Source organism: Cercospora beticola, chromosome 2 (assembly GCF_033473495.1).
Source record: "Cercospora beticola chromosome 2, complete sequence".
Classification (NCBI taxonomy): domain Eukaryota; kingdom Fungi; phylum Ascomycota; class Dothideomycetes; order Mycosphaerellales; family Mycosphaerellaceae; genus Cercospora; species Cercospora beticola.
In genome coordinates this window covers 3246106-3263017 of record NC_088936.1, presented here as the reverse complement: position 1 = coordinate 3263017, position 16912 = coordinate 3246106, and the positions used below count along the sequence as shown (strand labels likewise).

The 16912-nt window shown below is 53.7% G+C and overlaps 7 protein-coding genes across 7 annotated transcripts; 4 read left to right on the top strand and 3 right to left on the bottom strand.

Annotated features, from left to right (window-relative positions):
- Positions 1 to 759: 759 nt before the first annotated feature.
- RHO25_003195 (uncharacterized protein) lies at positions 760 to 2952 on the top strand (the record flags this gene model as incomplete). Its single annotated transcript, XM_023598713.2, has 1 exon — positions 760 to 2952. One exon carries the CDS (start codon positions 760 to 762, stop codon positions 2950 to 2952), a length of 2193 nt encoding a protein of 730 aa, XP_023456305.2.
- A 1140-nt stretch (positions 2953 to 4092) lies between these two features.
- RHO25_003194 (uncharacterized protein) lies at positions 4093 to 4775 on the top strand (the record flags this gene model as incomplete). The annotated part of the gene is made up of 4 exons (XM_023598712.2): positions 4093 to 4105; positions 4204 to 4219; positions 4281 to 4518; positions 4641 to 4775. 4 exons carry the CDS (start codon positions 4093 to 4095, stop codon positions 4773 to 4775), a joined length of 402 nt encoding a protein of 133 aa, XP_023456306.2.
- Positions 4776 to 5701: 926 nt separating this feature from the next.
- NIP1 (Translation initiation factor 3 subunit c) lies at positions 5702 to 8275 on the bottom strand (the record flags this gene model as incomplete). The annotated part of the gene is made up of 1 exon (XM_023598711.2): positions 5702 to 8275. The coding sequence occupies one exon, from the start codon at positions 8273 to 8275 to the stop codon at positions 5702 to 5704; it is 2574 nt and encodes an 857-aa protein (XP_023455975.1).
- Positions 8276 to 9945: 1670 nt separating this feature from the next.
- On the top strand, positions 9946 to 11663 carry RHO25_003192 (uncharacterized protein; the record flags this gene model as incomplete). Its single annotated transcript, XM_023598710.2, has 2 exons — positions 9946 to 11391; positions 11451 to 11663. 2 exons carry the CDS (start codon positions 9946 to 9948, stop codon positions 11661 to 11663), a joined length of 1659 nt encoding a protein of 552 aa, XP_023455974.1.
- A 302-nt stretch (positions 11664 to 11965) lies between these two features.
- RHO25_003191 (uncharacterized protein) lies at positions 11966 to 13576 on the bottom strand (the record flags this gene model as incomplete). The annotated part of the gene is made up of 1 exon (XM_023598709.2): positions 11966 to 13576. One exon carries the CDS (start codon positions 13574 to 13576, stop codon positions 11966 to 11968), a length of 1611 nt encoding a protein of 536 aa, XP_023455967.1.
- Positions 13577 to 13766: 190 nt separating this feature from the next.
- Positions 13767 to 14328, top strand: RHO25_003190 (uncharacterized protein; the record flags this gene model as incomplete). The annotated part of the gene is made up of 2 exons (XM_023598708.2): positions 13767 to 13839; positions 13895 to 14328. The coding sequence occupies 2 exons, from the start codon at positions 13767 to 13769 to the stop codon at positions 14326 to 14328; spliced, it is 507 nt and encodes a 168-aa protein (XP_023455966.1).
- Positions 14329 to 15064: 736 nt separating this feature from the next.
- On the bottom strand, positions 15065 to 16291 carry RHO25_003189 (uncharacterized protein; the record flags this gene model as incomplete). The annotated part of the gene is made up of 1 exon (XM_023598707.2): positions 15065 to 16291. One exon carries the CDS (start codon positions 16289 to 16291, stop codon positions 15065 to 15067), a length of 1227 nt encoding a protein of 408 aa, XP_023455969.1.
- Between the last annotated feature and the right edge of the window lie 621 nt (positions 16292 to 16912).

Below are 16912 nucleotides of genomic sequence, written 5' to 3'. Positions count from 1 at the left end.
GTTATCCACAGCGCCGATGCTCTTTTCATGGAGATCGTCACCGCAACAAGTGTGAAGTTCACAACCAGGCCATTTCGGAGGGCTTTCGAGAACGTCGTCTTGGCGCTGCCCCGCTCGTTGACATCTCACACTTCCGTGCCTCTCCAGGATCTCCCTACGTCCACACAGGTCTGTCTCGATGCCACCCGACATGGGCCCCGGTCAAAGAGCTGGCGCCGCCCGCGTCGCAGTTGCGGGCGAGAATCAGCTCGTGCACTTTCGACTATCCGTCTCACCGACCACAATCGATGGCCCGTTTCCGAGCGAACTTGATGGAGACTCCGTAGGCCTCTTCGCGCAGCTGACATGTCCTCTACCGATGGCTCTCACCTAGCTGGCAAGCCCAAAAGACGGCAGAACCGGAGTTGCGATCAGTGTCGCACGGGCAAGCGACGATGCGACGTGCAGCCTGATACGCGAGATCTTTCCACTTTTTCGGCCTGCTCAAACTGCAAGAAGTGGAAGAAGGAATGTACCATTGAATGGCTAAAGTCGCGCGAAGATCGTCGTCAACGAACGCACCAGGATGGACAAAGCCGCCTGTCACCGGCTGATCAAGATGAAGGCGTTTTTCTCTCTATCCCTCCGTCCAACCCATGGATGGGCAAAGGCCCTCCTTCACAGGCTTCGGACTCTTCATTCGGAGTGGATGTAAGCGGTGTACCTCCAAGCGTCTCCACTGCGTCGCGACAACCCTCATGGACCGCTTCGACTGGCAGCATGCGTAATGCGTCGACGCATTTACCGCCCAAGCCATTTCCCGTACAGCATAATGTGGGCATGCCATATCAGTGGCCGTTTGCCGGGACAGCTTCCCAAGTCATGGAGCTCGATGAGATTTCAGGCTACCCCAACATCAGCCCGGTACCGTCAGCATTGTTCTCAGATGGCAACATGCCGCAGCGGAGCAAGCCTCGCGACTCGTTCAGCGTTGCGTCCGAATCCTACTTGGCCGATGATGACAGAAATGAGGCACAATCGGTCACGTCCTCCAGAGATTGGCACTTCCCTGGCGTCGTCCGAGATGCGACGAAGGTTGGACAAAAGAGAAGAAGAGCAGATACGGTGGAGGAGCTGGATTCCACAACCGAGCTCACGTCAAACACGGACCTCACATTCGAGACTCCTTCCTGGAGCTTCGCAAAGGGGTTTGTACGACCTCAATCACCTTTCGCGTCGCATTTTCTTTCGGAGGATTTCAATCGAGTGCAGGTCAAATCAGGGTTGTTGAAAGTGTACCACGATTCGTTCGAAGGCGCGTTGAGCTGCTGGCTCACCGAAAGGAACTGTCCTTATAGCATTTCTTCGTTTCGGGATCAGAACGTATGGAGTCGGTCATGGGCCAACAGAATCTTCGCCAGAACTGCTGCCTTGGACGATACATATGCTGCAGCGGGTGTCCTATCAGCCCGAGATCAGAGACAAGCGTCGAAAGTTCTGAACGCTGTCGTAATGGCTTTCGCTGCTCAATGGAGCCGACCGGAGCGGCACAAGCCTGCAAAGCAGCCTGGACCGTTCTCGCCTGACCAGCTGTTCGAAGAGATCAGCGAACAAAATGGGAATGGAAATGGCAATGTCCCTGGTCCAGCACCGACAGCAAATTTTGGTCGCAATGTCCAGAAAACACTGTGGCATAAGGCAAAAGCAGCCCTGAACGAAGCCTCCGAGAACATGTCTTTCAAAGTCATATTCGCTGGAATCATCTTTGCCCTGACTCAGCGACCTGTTGAGACCGTTGGAATCAATTCAAGCACAGAAAGTGCTGAAGACAAACTCTCAGCACTCTTCAATTTGCTCGACATCGACGGGCCGACACTGTCCTTGGACGCTGCGCTGCGAAAGCTACACGATCACAGACGACATTTGCGGCAAGCAAAGTTCGTGGCGCACGCAGCACGGAAAGCACCAACCCACTTGTCTACTGAGGAACAGGAGACGTTCAATCTGCTTTACTGGATGGCAGTCATGTTCGACTCTCTTTCCGCAGTCATGAACAAGAGATCGTTCACGATTGATGATGCAGAGACACGGATCAGTCGCGAGAACTTACAACCCGTTCAGCCACCATCCCATGTATTCTCTGACTCTCAGGACGAGATGGCTGCGCAGCTAATGGATGACACCAATCTATGGGGAAGCTTCTTCATGCGCGAACAGTCACATATTGGAGATCTTCGAAAACAGTCAACTCGCTGGCCATGCTCCTATATCGATGCTGCTGCATGTTTGGCAGATGCCGCGCCAGTAAAGGTGCTTCTGTACCGTCGCGTCGGACATCTTCAAGGCCTCTTCTACCAGGAGGCGAACCCAGAGGAAGTGGAGAGGGGTCTGGAGTCTGTGCTTGAGGTGTACAATCATTGGTCTGCCAGTTATGGCTTGTTCATCAGCGATTGCATCAAACACCACGAAACTCTCCCGGTCCGAATCCAGTCTTGGTACACGCTTTTAGCGGCACATTGGAACCTCGCTGTTCTGATATTCGCGGACCTCATCGAGACTCTGACACATGCGGGGATGACAATGTCATGCAATACCGAGCTCCGGCAATCCATGAATCTCAGCGCCTCGATAAGGCAACACGCTGTTGTTGAAATCTCTGACTTGGGGTTCCACGCCCGGCATACCAGTGAGCCTACCGCATTTGCACAGTCTCCCGACTTCCATCACGCGGTGAATGAAGCAGCTCTGCTCACAGAACCTTGGACAGTGGTTCTCATCCGAGCGTTTGGTTTCGCCGGGGCGATACTGGCGAAACGTGTCAAGGCAGAGGGCAGCAAAGGCGAGATTTGTGTCGAGGTGCCGTCAGAATCCAGGAGGCGGCTGCAGTGGTGTGTTGATGCTCTGGCGCTATTGGGAAGAAAGAGTGATATGGCAATGTGCGCGGCCGATGTTCTGAGAAAAGCCACGAGCTAACGCTAGTAAGGGGGCGCGTCGATGAGAAAAGCGCGCAGTGTGTGGAAGAGGTATAGACAAAATTTGTGTCAGACTGGCCCCGAACACTCATTGATCTCACCAAACCTTTTCGGTGCTGCCGAAAGGAGCTGAGCTTCGACGGCTGCGAAAGTGAGTGCGGATGCTGCACAGGCGATGTCTCTAGATCTGGGGTCGTCCCACCACACAACTTCGTAGTCGCGAGAAGGTCATCACCGAGCACTTACCTGATGCGGAACGCTCGCATTGGCGCGGTCGACATCGAAAGTGTACTCGCGATACATCGATACTTTGAGCTGAATCGCCAATTCAAGCACAATACAGTAGTATAATGCTGGCTCGCAGCCCAGGCTTTCGAAAGTCGCTCGTTGGAGGCAAAAGAGGTAGTTTCGTGATCCAGTCTCATGCCAGAACGAGATCTATCTTGGCACGAGCCCAGTTTATGCTGGTCTTGACGCTGATATAGATGAACACCCCAATAGCACAGGCTTGAACGAATAGGCACCAAGCATGAAGCGAATGGAAAGCTACGCCAGCAGGCTGGCGCTTTGCCCTCATTGTAGCTACTATCTTTTGCCGCTATGGCACTGCCGTGGAAGGCTTCTCACGAAAACGCCGCGAGATATCGTGGAGAAGTGGTATTATTCAATATTCAGCAGACCTATTTCCAAATTATTCGTCTTCTCTCAGCTCGAATGTTTACTGTCTTGCTCTGTACGTCGCGGTTAGCTCACAAAAGCAAACATGTACCCTTTCCCTACTGGTGAAGATGTCGTCGTACGAAGGGATGTGGGCGGTGGGGCAAGCGCTATCACGTGAATGCCGAGTTTGCCCCGCGATTCCGATGATGGGAGCAAAGAGTCAAAGTCTCCGACGGTTGATCGAAAGGCGGTGTTTGTGTGTTTTCGAAACTCGCGATACAACAATTCTGCTGCACCACCACTACTCACACTCGACCCCTCCAAAACAGCGTTGTACCTCTTTGCATCCTCGCACGTCACAGAGACCCTTTTCTTGCGCCACATCGCCCCGAAGGCAGCAAAGTAATCGCATCCTCATCACCCTCCTTCTCCCCTCGTCTGTCCCTTCAGAACACCTAAACACATCACACCACCGCCCACCATGTCCTGGCAAGGTAAGTCGACCTCTCGAGTCGTTCACGCACGCTGCGATCTCGACAATCTACTCCCCATGCGCATAGCATAGTTCCAATACTGACTCGTGCGTGCACAGCATACGTCGATACCAGGTATTACTCTCCGCCCGTCATACCTCCCGCGAGTATAATCATACTGACTCAAATTCCCCAGCCTCGTCGCTACCGGCAATGTCGACCGAGCCGCCATCTTCAACAGCGAGGGCAACAGTGTCTGGGCGACATCCGCTGGCTTCACAGTCAAGCCTGAGGAGATGCAAGCAGTCGTAGCGGCATACAAGGACAAGGGCGACGAGCAAGGCGTGAAGAAGGTCCAGAGCGAAGGTCTGCACATTGCGGGAGAGCGCTTCGTGGTGATCAAGGCTGATGACAGGAGTATATATGGCAAGAAGGTGAGTTGTGGATAATACGTTTCCATTCAGAACAACATGGTGCTTCGGACGGACGGACGGCGGAAGCTCCGAAGGACGAAGGAGACCGGAAATAGGACACTGAGCTGACTTGAAATACACAGGGACGCGAAGGTGTTGTCCTCGTCAAGACCACACAAGCCATCCTCGTCACACACTACCCAGAGACTGTCCAGCCCGGTTCCGCTGCCAACACTGTCGAACAGCTTGGAGATTACCTGATCAAGGTCGGATACTAAGCGGTCGTGTATGGGAGCTGCGAAGAGGGCGGTTGAATAGAATCAGCATTGCGAGGCTGGCAAAGGAAAGATCTCACATGTAGAGACTGTGCATAACGCGCAACATGAACAAGGAGCAGCTCGAGCAGCAGCAGTCGGAGCGAAGTGGTAGAAACGCAACCCCTCCATTATCGCACTCGGTCGCAGGGCGAGGATACACGGCTTTTGCACACGCTGGGTAGAAGATAACATATAAGCTCCCAACGTAGGAGTTCTCCCCCTCACAGATTTGTACAGGCCGCCCGAATTTTATTGTTGATTGCTCTATTGACAACGAAGAATTTTCTTGTTGATGCGCTGTCATAGATTGTGGTTCAATGCGCTGGATCAGTCACTCACCGCCATGTTGCAAAACGAAAATTGGAATACTCCAAGATTAGTTGCTGTGAAATACAGGCATAGCGTACGCTATTACATGAGAAAAAGTGGAAAAGCATTGCGAACAAACATCCACGGGCAACAATCGGTCAACAAAATCGCCATACGGGAGGGTGCTGTGGAGACGACGAACATTCATGCACTCTACCAAGATATGTATTCGCTCCATCCCCATCGCTGAGCCCCGTGCCTCGCCGTCTGGGATCTGTTGCTATTGTGTTGCGACGATATATCCAGGAATTCAAACATGATGCTCGCGCTGAGGCATAAGCATACATCGTTGCGAAGGTCTTCGAGTCAAGCCATAGGACAACGGCTGTAGAATGAGATGACACATTTGATGAGCCAAAACATTGAATTTTTGAACACAGGTGACGTCGCTAAAACTTTCATTTCAATGCATGCATACGTGAAGCATGAGCGTCTATCATGGCTTCCATCATGCTCATCATCCGATGCCGCCTATAGCCTGCCACAAAGAACGCCAACACGCGTGAGGCGCATGAGTTTTACTGAGCCCTGATGGCATTACCAAGTGCGCCTCCCGTGAATCCAGAACCGCCTCCGCCACGTGGAAGACCGCCACGACCACGTCCGCCACCTCCACGACCACCCCGGCCACCGCGTCCGCCACGCTGAGGCTGTCTCTCGAATGCGTTCGATGTGCCTTGTGTCCGCTGCTCCAATACCCGCTCGTTCGACTCGATGAGGTGCTGTGCCTTGTCTGCGAGTGTGAGCGACAGGCTCTGTAGTCGGCTGAGCTCCACGCCCTTGCGGAAGATGATGGCGCTGTTGACTTGGTCGAGAGCAGCAGCAAGGTCCTCGTGGTGGATCATCTTGCTCACGATAGCAGCAACCTTTCGTGACTCGAGGTCGAACATCTCTGCCAAGTTTTGGATGGACAGCGTGTCGTAGAATGGGGCGTAGGTGAAGAGGTAAGTCCGGAGGCCTTCCTCTTGTATTTGGCCCTCGAGCATTGTCTTGATCTCGGCCGCTTGCGGCAGAAGATCCCAGATCTTGATGCTCGTGATAAATTCGGCGGCCTTCTTCCACTCACCAGCTGCAAGGGCCTTCGAAGCCTGCATGACGTGGTCACGAGTGTTCTCTGGGGGTCCGGTGAAAATCTGGCGTTCATGGTATTCTAGCATGCGTCGGTAAGACTTCGAGATGACACGCTTCTTGAGGTCTGGTGATGACCCTGACTGTGCAAGAGTCGGGATTTCCAGAAGCATAGAGCAGGTCAGGTACACACACTCCAGAAGCTCCAAGTTGATGTGCATGTGGAAAGGTAGCTGTCTCTGCCGCTCCAAACGCTCTTGCTCGGGCGTGATCTGTGAGTAGCGTTGTAGTTGAAGACCCTGTGCAAGAAGTTCCTTCTGCCTCTGGCTACCACAAATATCCTGCAGACACGTCTGGCACTCATACACAAGTCCAGCACGGAAAGCGCAGAGACCGACTTGGGTGAGAGTTCGGTTGTATAGAATCTGGGTGTTGACATCGAAGCTTCCAATGGTCTCCTGGAGATGCGACATGAGCATCATATCGCGAGCGCGGTAGTAGTGGTCGTGAAGGGCAAGGTGGTAGATCTGGCACAGCATGGCTCGTCCCTTGATAATGCCTTCGGCATGTTTGAAGAGGTAGCCGGCCAGAGTCTGGACAAGATTGGTGATGTCAGTGCTCTGGGCACGCGGAGTGATGGTAGAGTCAAGGCTAGGCGAGATTGACTTCCAGCTGTTCTCTTCGAGAATGGTAACGACTTGAGAAGGCTTGAAGTAGACGTGTTCGAGGCGGCGCATGACGACTCTGTTGACATTCTCTTGCGATGCTTCCAGTTTTGGAGTCGATCGCAAACGCTCGGCATAGATGGAAGCGCGGACAATGTTCGAGTAGAGAATGCCCTCATCTTGCAGTCGCTCGACGTATTCAGAGGTGTGAGGGTCAACGTGCTGTAGGACGCGGGTAAGCTCGTCGTCAAGGCGCTCGACGAAAGAAGTCACGCTGCCCGGAGTCTTGAAAATCTCGTCGGCGGTAATCGTGGGCAGCTTTTCGTCATCCTCCCACTCCTCCGCGTTCTCTACAACCACAATAGCCGTGTTCTTCTCCAAAACAGCCAAAAGCTGGGCAATTTCTTGCGACGCCAGCTTCCACTGCTCTTGTGCCATCTGAGAGCCAGTACCTGAAGTCAAATCGAATCGGGTTGCAATCAGCGTAAGAAGCACACGGATTCGCTGGTAATCGTTGACCGCCACATCCAAGAGCTTCTCCATGATGCGGATCTGCTCCAGACGATCTGTGTTCTTCCTGCCACGAGACTCGACAATCGAGCGCAAGTGCTTGAGAATGCTCTCAGGGGTGTATACCATGGCCTTGCCACCAGCGCCGACCATGGTGAAGCCGTCATCGCCAGCATCAATCGCATCGGCGTTGCTGACCAGTGGAGACTTGGCCTTCTTTGGCTTTGGTGCCTTGGTGTCTTCTACCACATCCTCCTTCATGAAATCATCTGGATCCTTCCTGAAAGTCTCGATCTCGGTAGCGTAATCACGGTTGTTCTTCTTGATCTTCTGGCGCAGCGCGTTCAGGCCCTTTTGCGCGATGGGGTTCATCTTCTTGCCGGGTGTGACCTTTTGCTTCTCGAATGTCTCGGCCACCAGGGTCTCCAGCTCCGCAATTGTTTTGATGTACATCTTTGGTGCCTTGCCATCCAGATCACGAATGAGCGTTGGCAGTTGTCGGTTCATTTTGTCGTAGTTCTCGTTAATCGCATTCCAGTCGCTGATCTTCTCGCCGTTCTCAATCAAGCGGATTGTACCCTCCAGTTCATCGAAGCGCTTGTCTTTCGCAGACTTGACAATCGTGACTTTGTCCTCATCGCTTTCCTCGTCCTCGGATGACACTTCGCGCAAGAAACGGTTGGCACCGGTCTTTCCACCCTCATCATCACTGCTCGAGTCATCGTCATCCTCTTCTTCGGAGCTTTCCTCAGAGCTCTCCTCCTCTGCTTCCTCCTCCTCGCTGTACAACTCCTCCTCGTCGGAGCTGCTCTCGCTCGAGCTGTCTTGGCCGTGGAAGAATCGCGACATCGTGAATGCTGCTGATGTCGATGATAGATGTGAGGGCGGCCCTTGCCTATTGGGTCGTCGGTGCGCGGGTGAGTCAGAAGTCTCACAGGTCGTGTGGTCGCGGCGGAGGCAATCGCTACGACAGCCCACTTGAAATCAAGTCAAAGAATTCGAAGATCTTGGCAGCGGCGGATGCTCCCGTGCGAACGCGTGCCTCCTCCTCCTCCCTCCCCACACCGTCGTCCTCAACACTCACTTGTCCACGTCGTTCATCTCTCACCTGACGGAATCTGCGCCACGTGTAGCAGCAAGTTTGGCACTCACTTGTGTGTCTATAATACGTTGAATGCTCGCATATGGGCGTGGCGGCAGACCTGGGATGAACAAACGCGATCTCTTTGAGACAGTGACCTTCGAGCAACTGGACCTGGCAGGCAATTGATCAGGCAGGCGCCTTAGCACTGCTGGAATCGCGTGCCGACAATCGTGTGATCTCTTCTGCCAGGATCTCGATCAAGGACTCTTTCCTGCCATGAGAGACGCGCGTTGTGGTTCGGCTCACCTCACGAAAGCCACGACGTGTGCGCCAGTATGTTCTACGAGCATGAACATCTTTGGTTCGCGGCACTACTGTCAATGAGCTGACGACCAGGAGTATGACTTGTCGCCCCCTCGTGCCATAGCGTACCCAATGGAGGGCGGAGTTTCAGAGGAGATAATCTACCACGAATTGTAGCCGACGTTGAACGTGACTTTGCTTTGCACACTGCGACAGACCGTCGCGTTGGCAGTCTGCGCGACTGGGCGGTCTTTGAGACTGGGACACATAGACGTGACTTCATGCTATCCTCCCATAGTCATGAAAGTCTCGAAGGCGTGCATAAAGTTCGCTCCTGTTGAATAGTCTTACCGGATCAGCTTGCATGTGCTTGAACCGGACACCGGCCGTTCGCTAGATGTGAAAGTAAAAGTGACTGGAAGCTCCAGTCTGGCTACCCTGTTCTGAGCCTCCCGGCCAGCGAAAGCAGCTGCTCCAACTTATCAGACATCGTGGAATCATCGCACTGTGAGACGTGGTGGACCGTGCCAACTTTTGGCTGCTTGCGGCGCCTTGGGTCGGTTTAGGCTGGGCTAAAATTACCGTCGGCACGTGCGCTGTTCGATGGCTGGTGAACCAACGTCCGAAATCATCGTGTCTCGCTCCTGACCTGCAAAGATATTCTCAACGCGACTTATTCACCACACACTACACACGTCGTCAGAGCACCTGACGACTCCAGCAAACACTCCGACACATTTCCGCTACCGTCGATGGGCTACTCCGCTCCTCCCGCTACCACGTTCTCTGTCTTCTCCGGCGCAATCGTCGCAGTTCTTCCAGGCGGCGTTGCAGGACTCTCGCGCACTGATTCCAGCTTTGCGGCGCTGGACTGGCTAGGTGTACGAGGCCCAGTGTAAGGGTACTCCTGAAGCTGGGCGAAAAGGACGAAGAGGCTCGGTGAAGAGCCCGAACAAAACTCGAAAGTGCCGTAGACGATTAGGCAAACAATAGTCACCGCCGACTGCCATATGCAATCTGCATAAACGGAGTCTACATAGGACCGCTGCGAAAGCTGTCGATCGGTCGCTGAGAGGGGCCTTCTGAATACACGACTGCTCTGCATACCACGCGCCGAACCTGGATTGTAAAAATGCCAGCCATGGACATTGAGCCCAGCTATGCCGATCTGGGCATTCAACGCTCTCCTCCTATGCCAATCGGCACTCCGCGCATGACAGCTCGAGACTTGCCAGTCGAACAGAGCCTCCCCGTCCCGAAACTCGATCATGAGGCCCTTCGGAAGAAGGCTAAGAAGCAGCGCCAAAAGGCGAAGAAGAGAGGCATGCTGCCAGCAGCACCAGCAGTCAACGTGATCAAAGGTTTCGAGACTCCAGTGACTACCGATGGCGAGGAATCAGACTTCTCGAGGGCCACCACGCCTCGTATTGGTGCACTGAGCCCTGCGCTGCGCCCGGCAACTCCCCAGGGCGGTATCAGTTGTCTTCGCGAGCGTCTCGACGCACTCAACCTGGACAGCAGGAGACCAAGTCTGGCTCGTGTCATGTCAAATGCTTCGATGACAACTGCCACGGCCTCATCGGCCGGTAGCGACGGCGACAGGACCGAGATGGAGACATACGATGTTCCCCTCGACAATGACTTCATCAGCCCACTTGCCGGCTCCCAAACTCCGATATTTGCATCGCAGGCTATTGAGGGTGGTTTGAGGACTGACTCCATTCATCGCAAGATGCATGCTGAGGACTTCGAGCCTGTGCGATGTCTTGGCAAGGGTGCTTTCGGTACTGTCCATCTGGTCAAGCAGCAATGCACAGGCAAGCTGTACGCTCAGAAGCAGTTTAAGAAGGCTAGTCTTACGGTCCATAAGCGTCTCATCGAGCAAACCCGCACCGAGCGCAACATTCTGGAGTCTGTCAACCGCCACCCATTCGTGGTGAAGTTGTACTATGCTTTCCAGGACCAGGAGAAGCTTTACCTGATCCTCGAATACGCTCAGGGCGGCGAGCTTTTCACGCACCTGGCAATGGAAGGCATGTTCACCGCAGATACAGCAGCATTCTACATGGCAGAGATGGTCCTCGCTCTTGAGCACCTGCACCAAAATGTTCGCGTCATCTACCGCGATCTCAAGCCAGAGAACTGCCTGCTCGATTCGGAAGGCCATCTGCTCCTTACTGATTTCGGTCTTTCGAAAGTCTCTGCCGAAGAAGACGAGCGCGCGAACAGCATCCTCGGCACGATCGACTACATGGCGCCGGAGGTCATCGAGGGCAAGCCCTACGACTTTTCGGTCGATTGGTGGGGTCTTGGTGCAATAGGATGCGATCTACTTACTGGCCAGCCCCCATTCGGTGGTAACAACCACGCCAAGATCCAGCAGAATATCCTCAAGCAGAAGCTGCAGCTTCCATACTATCTTGGTCCTGATGCGAAGGATATTCTGACTCGGCTGCTACGAAAGGAACCACACAAGCGCCTTGGTGGCACGACCGTGAAGGGCATTAAAGAGTTGAAAGCGCATCGCTTCTTCAAAAAGATTGATTGGAAGAAGCTCGAGCGTCGCGAAATGGAGCCTGTAAGTCTTCATTCTCCTATCAACAGGTCCCAGTAAGGACGTGCTAACACAATTTCTAGCCTATTCAGCCCGTCATCACCGATCCTGAGCTCGCGGAGAACTTTGCAGCCGATTTCACAGACTTGCCTCTCAGTCCTGTCGTGTCTCGCAACCAGAGATTCGAGGATATGGCCAATGATTCGTACATTGCCGCTGAGAACGACCCCTTTGGCGGGTTCAGCTTCGTGGCGAGCAAGAGTCTTCTTGAGGACGATTTCATGCTCGAGGGTTGACTATATGGAGGAACCTCATCGACGGACAGTGGTGTACATATAGTACAGCAACTAATATCATGTTCACACTTAACGCTCTTCCGATTCTCCTTGTTGAAGTTTTGCTTCTGCGTGTATATTTCGCTGAGCATCTCGATCTTGTGTACAGCATGCGATTGCATGGACATGGCTGGCAGTATCAAAATATACATTTCTCTCATGACGCATTTCTGTGCAACAAAAGCGACCTGAACACGTTCCGGCTCATGAACAGCATTGTCGCCACATCTATATCGCTTCCGGCCAGGAGACAGGAGGCTCCACTAGGCCACCCTCCTCCCGATCCTCCTATTCTCCCTCTGTCTCAGACTCTTCCTTTCATCCTTCCGCCTCCTCTTCCATCCTCGATTCAGCGCCCCGCGATTCTCATAAAACCATTTCCTAAACTCACTTTCTTCCTTCTCCTCACCTGTAGGTCTCGCAGCTCCGGCTTTCGCCTGAGGAGAAGCGTCGCCACCGGCGTCCGCGTCAGCCATTTCTTCGTCCTCGTCCTCGTCCTCATCCTCATCCTGCGTGAAGCGGAAATCGAATCTCTTGCCTATCGCAGCGGTATCAGGTGTTGGTGCGGCGGATCTCTGCCCTCGCCACTCGAGATCTTCTTTGGTACGTGGGGTTTGCGGGATGCGGAGTTCCGCGACAGCGCCGACGTCGTCTTCGTCCGTTTCGCCACCTTGCGCATCGAAGAAGCTGAATGAGGTGTCGATAGGCGTGGGCTTTGGTCTCGGGGAGACATCTGCTGTTGATGGAGCGGGACGCTTGAAGAGGGCTTCGAGCGGGTGGACTTCCTTCTCTTGTACTGAGCCGACTGGGAGAGAAATAGCTTCGGGTGTCTGCGTGTTTTTGTTCGAGGCAGAATTGTTGCGAGCTTGTACGAGTTGTGCGTCGAGGTTGGCTTCTGTGTCGTCGTCTGACTCGGACGATGTGACTGATTCAGAAGCTGAAGAGACTGAGGCGCTGGATGCACTGTCCTCATCGCCTGACCAGGCTTCTCGTGTCGGAAGACTGGCGTGTGCTAGTTCGATGCTGCCTTCGTCGTCTGGCTCGGAATCCAGCTCGGGTGCGTCTTCAAGTACAGAGTCTTGTTGCTCTTGTAGCTCAGGTTCAAGGACAGCCGGTTTTGCAGCCTCTTTCGCAGCCTTGCGCTCTCGCTTCTTCTTTTGCTTCTCTGTCTCCGCCTCTACGACTTCACCCTCATCGTTGACCCAGCCTCTGCCATCTTCGTATTTCAGTTCTCCTGATCTCGCCTTTCCACCAGCAGCAGGCCTGCTTGTCTTTTTGCCCTCGGTAACCACTACCTCTTTACGTCCAGACTTTTGCGCTTCCTTCTCCTTCTTCTCTTTCGTTCTGCTTTTCTTGCCACTCTCCCTCTCCACTTCAACCTTGTTCGGTGGCACAACAGTCTTGAATTTCATCTTCTTATCCTTGATGCTGTCGTCGTTCTTGGTGCCCTTCTTCGACTTCGCCTTGTCCTCGGCCCAGCCTCTCTTCACATGGCGTCCCTCAGGCAGCTCATGTCCTTCAACAACAAGCTCACCGACTTTGCGCTTCGTCTTTTCTTTCTTGGCCTTCTTCCTCGCTTTCCCGTCGTCTCCATCTGGGGCAGCCTCTTCTCTGCTTTTGCGCTTTTTCTCCGGCTTGGCCTCCTCAATCTTAATTTTTGTGCCCTTCAACATAGTTCCGTTCAGTTTCTTTCTCAGCTTCTGTGCTTCGCTGTTAGGCAACTCTACGTAGCCGAAGCCCCGCTCGGGAAAGGTTTCTACTGCGTGGAACGAAATGTTTGTCGCAACGGGCTTGAGAGCATCCGGGACAAAGCGATCAAGTATGGAGGGATTGAAGGGCGTGATGTGAAGTCGAGTGCGGTCTTCGGGACTCATGGTGTCACCGGCGCATATTGGCGTGCAGATGCAGAAAGGAAGTGGATAGCTCAGAAAAGGTCCGAAAATGTAACTTCATCCCTGCTTGGCGCTACGGAGCTTGCCGCGCAGCATGTGAACGTCCAGACGAACCATGAACCTCACAGCTCCACCTCTCGAGACATCCATCACGAACAAGTATGCTTGAACGATGACGCGACAACGACCCGTGTGGCAGTACATGCTGCTCTTCCTCTCCTTCCTCTCACTCTCCCTCGCAGCCTGTGAGCCTTTTCCGACCCATTCCAGCGCACCTCCACCCGGCTGACGGACTACCAGCACCGACATCCTTCTGCAAATGCACCTGCTTCACAAATAGCACCATCATCCCACTCGATGCTCCCCCTTCATCCGATAAGCCCACTGAACCAGATACTGGCACGAACCCCACGCGACTCACTCTTCGAGATGCCGAACCTGATCCCCTAGCCCTCGAGGCCCGCGACATTCTGCCCACCAACGGCTCCGAAAACAAGGTTCACGGCCGTACATGTGCAGATTGCAACAAGCAATTCTGTCTATCATACAATTTACCGATATGTGCCGGAGCGACGGAAGAGAATGTCCTCACGACGTGCTTCCAACGAGATAGTGTCAAGGATCAGCTGGTGGTCTGGATCTTCCTGATTGCAACTGTGGGGCTACTGGCCTGGGCGACTGTGAAGCCATGGTGGACGAGGTGGCGGGAAGGATATGGTGCCGTGCCGGGTTGAGAATGGGCTGGAAGACGTTAACGATAAAGAGCTCGGGTGGGAGAACTTGCAGAAGTGCGGCACAGCAATCATGTCTCCAGGAAGCAGAATTCGCAATCCGTACAGTTTTCCCCTCCTATGGATCTTGTCTAGATGACGAGATCAGAATAAGAGCTGCAGGCAGTAGAATCCGTGACTTCCGATCTTTCACCATTTCCTGGTCTTTTGCATACCCGTTGGCAGGGAAAACAGCTGAGCAGGGTCGTGACATCTTGGCTGATAGAGTTCCTCAATGGTATGACTTTGTCGCTACTCAGCTTCAGTTCTATACCCCAGTGACGCAGCCAGTCCGATAGAGACAGAGAGCCGAGATCAGAACTGAGGATATCTCTGTCTTTCAGGTCTCTTGCCTACTTTTGTCGCAGCTACAATTTTCGCCATGATCCTTTGAAGATGTGTAGAGCCATGGGCCCCTTCAATTTGCAGAGCGACGGAGCTCGACCTCTTCATCTCCGCCGCTAGTACTCCAAATCTGACCAGTTCGTCAGAACATACGACAGCATTACAGAGCACTCAAAATTGCAGAAGGAGGGGATATTGGCACGAATGCGAGACCACAGTGAGCTTCTAATAAATTTCATTTACTTTTGATTGAGCCTACTATCGGCCCGCTTCACTGCTAGACTAAGCAGCTACAGTCTGAATGCAGCAAGAACTGCCCGGTCAAATACATATGCAACGCTCATTCGTCCTTTTCTCACAAAATAGCAGCAAGAACCATCAACCCAGTCAGAAAAGCGCAAGCGCTGTTTCCAGCCGCTCCTCCATTCTGCTCCCCTCCCAAGTTCCGAGTTGTCGATGGCCCCAAAGTACTCGAAGTTAATGCCGAGGTTGACTTCGAGGTCGTAGTCGCTGTCGGGCTGACGAAAGTGAAGGCTGTGGTTGTCAGGTTGGCTGAGAAAGCAGTGAGCGGAATAGTGAAGTTCGGGTTGGCAGTCACGGCGGAAGTGTTGTAGAGAGGGTAGCAAGTACCGTTGATTTTGCAGATCTCTTGGATGACGGTTGCGATTGGGTTGATTTTGGTGAAGTAGGAGGCACCGGCTTCGCTGGAGAATGATGAAGGCAGGAAAGTACTTGTCGCATCCGATATGTAAGGGACGGAAGTAGTGTTGGCTGATGCCTCAGAAGAGGCCGGGGTTGAGATAGTGCCGTTGAAGAAGTTGATGGAGGTTGGCTGAGTGCTGGAAGACGGCTCCGGTATGGTGATGACTACAGTGCTGATGTAGGCAGTTGTGGTAGTAGTAGAGGAAGCGCTGGTAGATGCAGATGCCAGATCACGCTTGTAATAAGAGTACCGCGTGCCGGTGATAGTGGTTGCAGGGTGATGTACCTCGGTGTCTTCGTTCACGAACATCGAGGCTACCCATACGACACCATTTGTTGTGGTTGTATGGTAGATGGTGCTGATAGTCTCTCCATGCAATATAAAGACCCAAGGCGGGTAGGTGTCGGTGTAAGTGGTCGTTGGCACGCCGCATGGCCATGCGCTGCCATTCCAGCATTGTGTGAACCGCTTCTCTCGCCGCTCAGTAGGCTGCGCTTCGTTGCCTGAGTGAGCCGTACGAGTCACTGTTTGAAGAACTGTGACCACGACTAAGCCTTGTTGCGATGGTGCGGTGGCCTCGGGCACGGGGTCGATAGTCACGCCCGGATCGAGTGACAAAGTGGTTCCGTGACCGAGATCAATGCTGACAGTATCGATCAAGGTCTGCGCAGAAGCGATCGGCTCCGGGGTAAGGGTGGCTCCAGCACTGACGGTGATCGTGAGGGCCTGTGCAACGCTGACCACTTCTGTTGCAATGCCATCTACCATCAGGTGAGCGTCAGATGGCTGCACGCCAGAAATGTCGGAGGCTTTGACGTGGATGACTGTGGCGCTTAGGAAGACCGAAAGCACGGCGAAGACGCGACGGACGCACCCCATGGCGGTGGCGTTCGGCGCGTTTGCGTGAGAGAGCGAGTGAAGGAAGGCCTGCGGTTTGCAGTGGGTAGTCTTGAGGCCGGCGTCGAAGCGGAACGAATGTGGTGATGAATCGAAGTAATGGCGTAGAGCACTAAATGGCCGTGAGCATGTGTTCAGACTCGTCCAACGCATCGAGTGATGTTCGTTGTGGTGGAGATCGCGTTATGAAAGGTGAAGCGGAAGTGGATTGGTCGCTAGCTCACGTACCTTACTCTCAATCAACCTTTCACCTTCACAGCCCTCAAAGACTTCGCTATGAAGACGAGTTATTTAATGCGGAAAGTTTGCTTGATTGTCCCTAGTCCTGGTCAGTGGTGATTTCGTGGAGCGAATGGGCCTCAGAGATGGTTGTAAAGGTATGTCTGGATGTCGACCTACCAATGCTGACCACCCTGATAGACCTCTGGAGCCTGGGGAGCGGCTCAACTGACCTGACGAGTCCAGTGTCCAGATCGCTACAACCGTCCGCCCGAGGGTTTCACTGACCGCGCCGCGACGAGACCGGGCCCAACCTGCCCTTCGAAGCCGATGAGCAACGATGCCGACTACCAAGCTGCGGCTTGAAGGTCCTGTCGCTGCGGA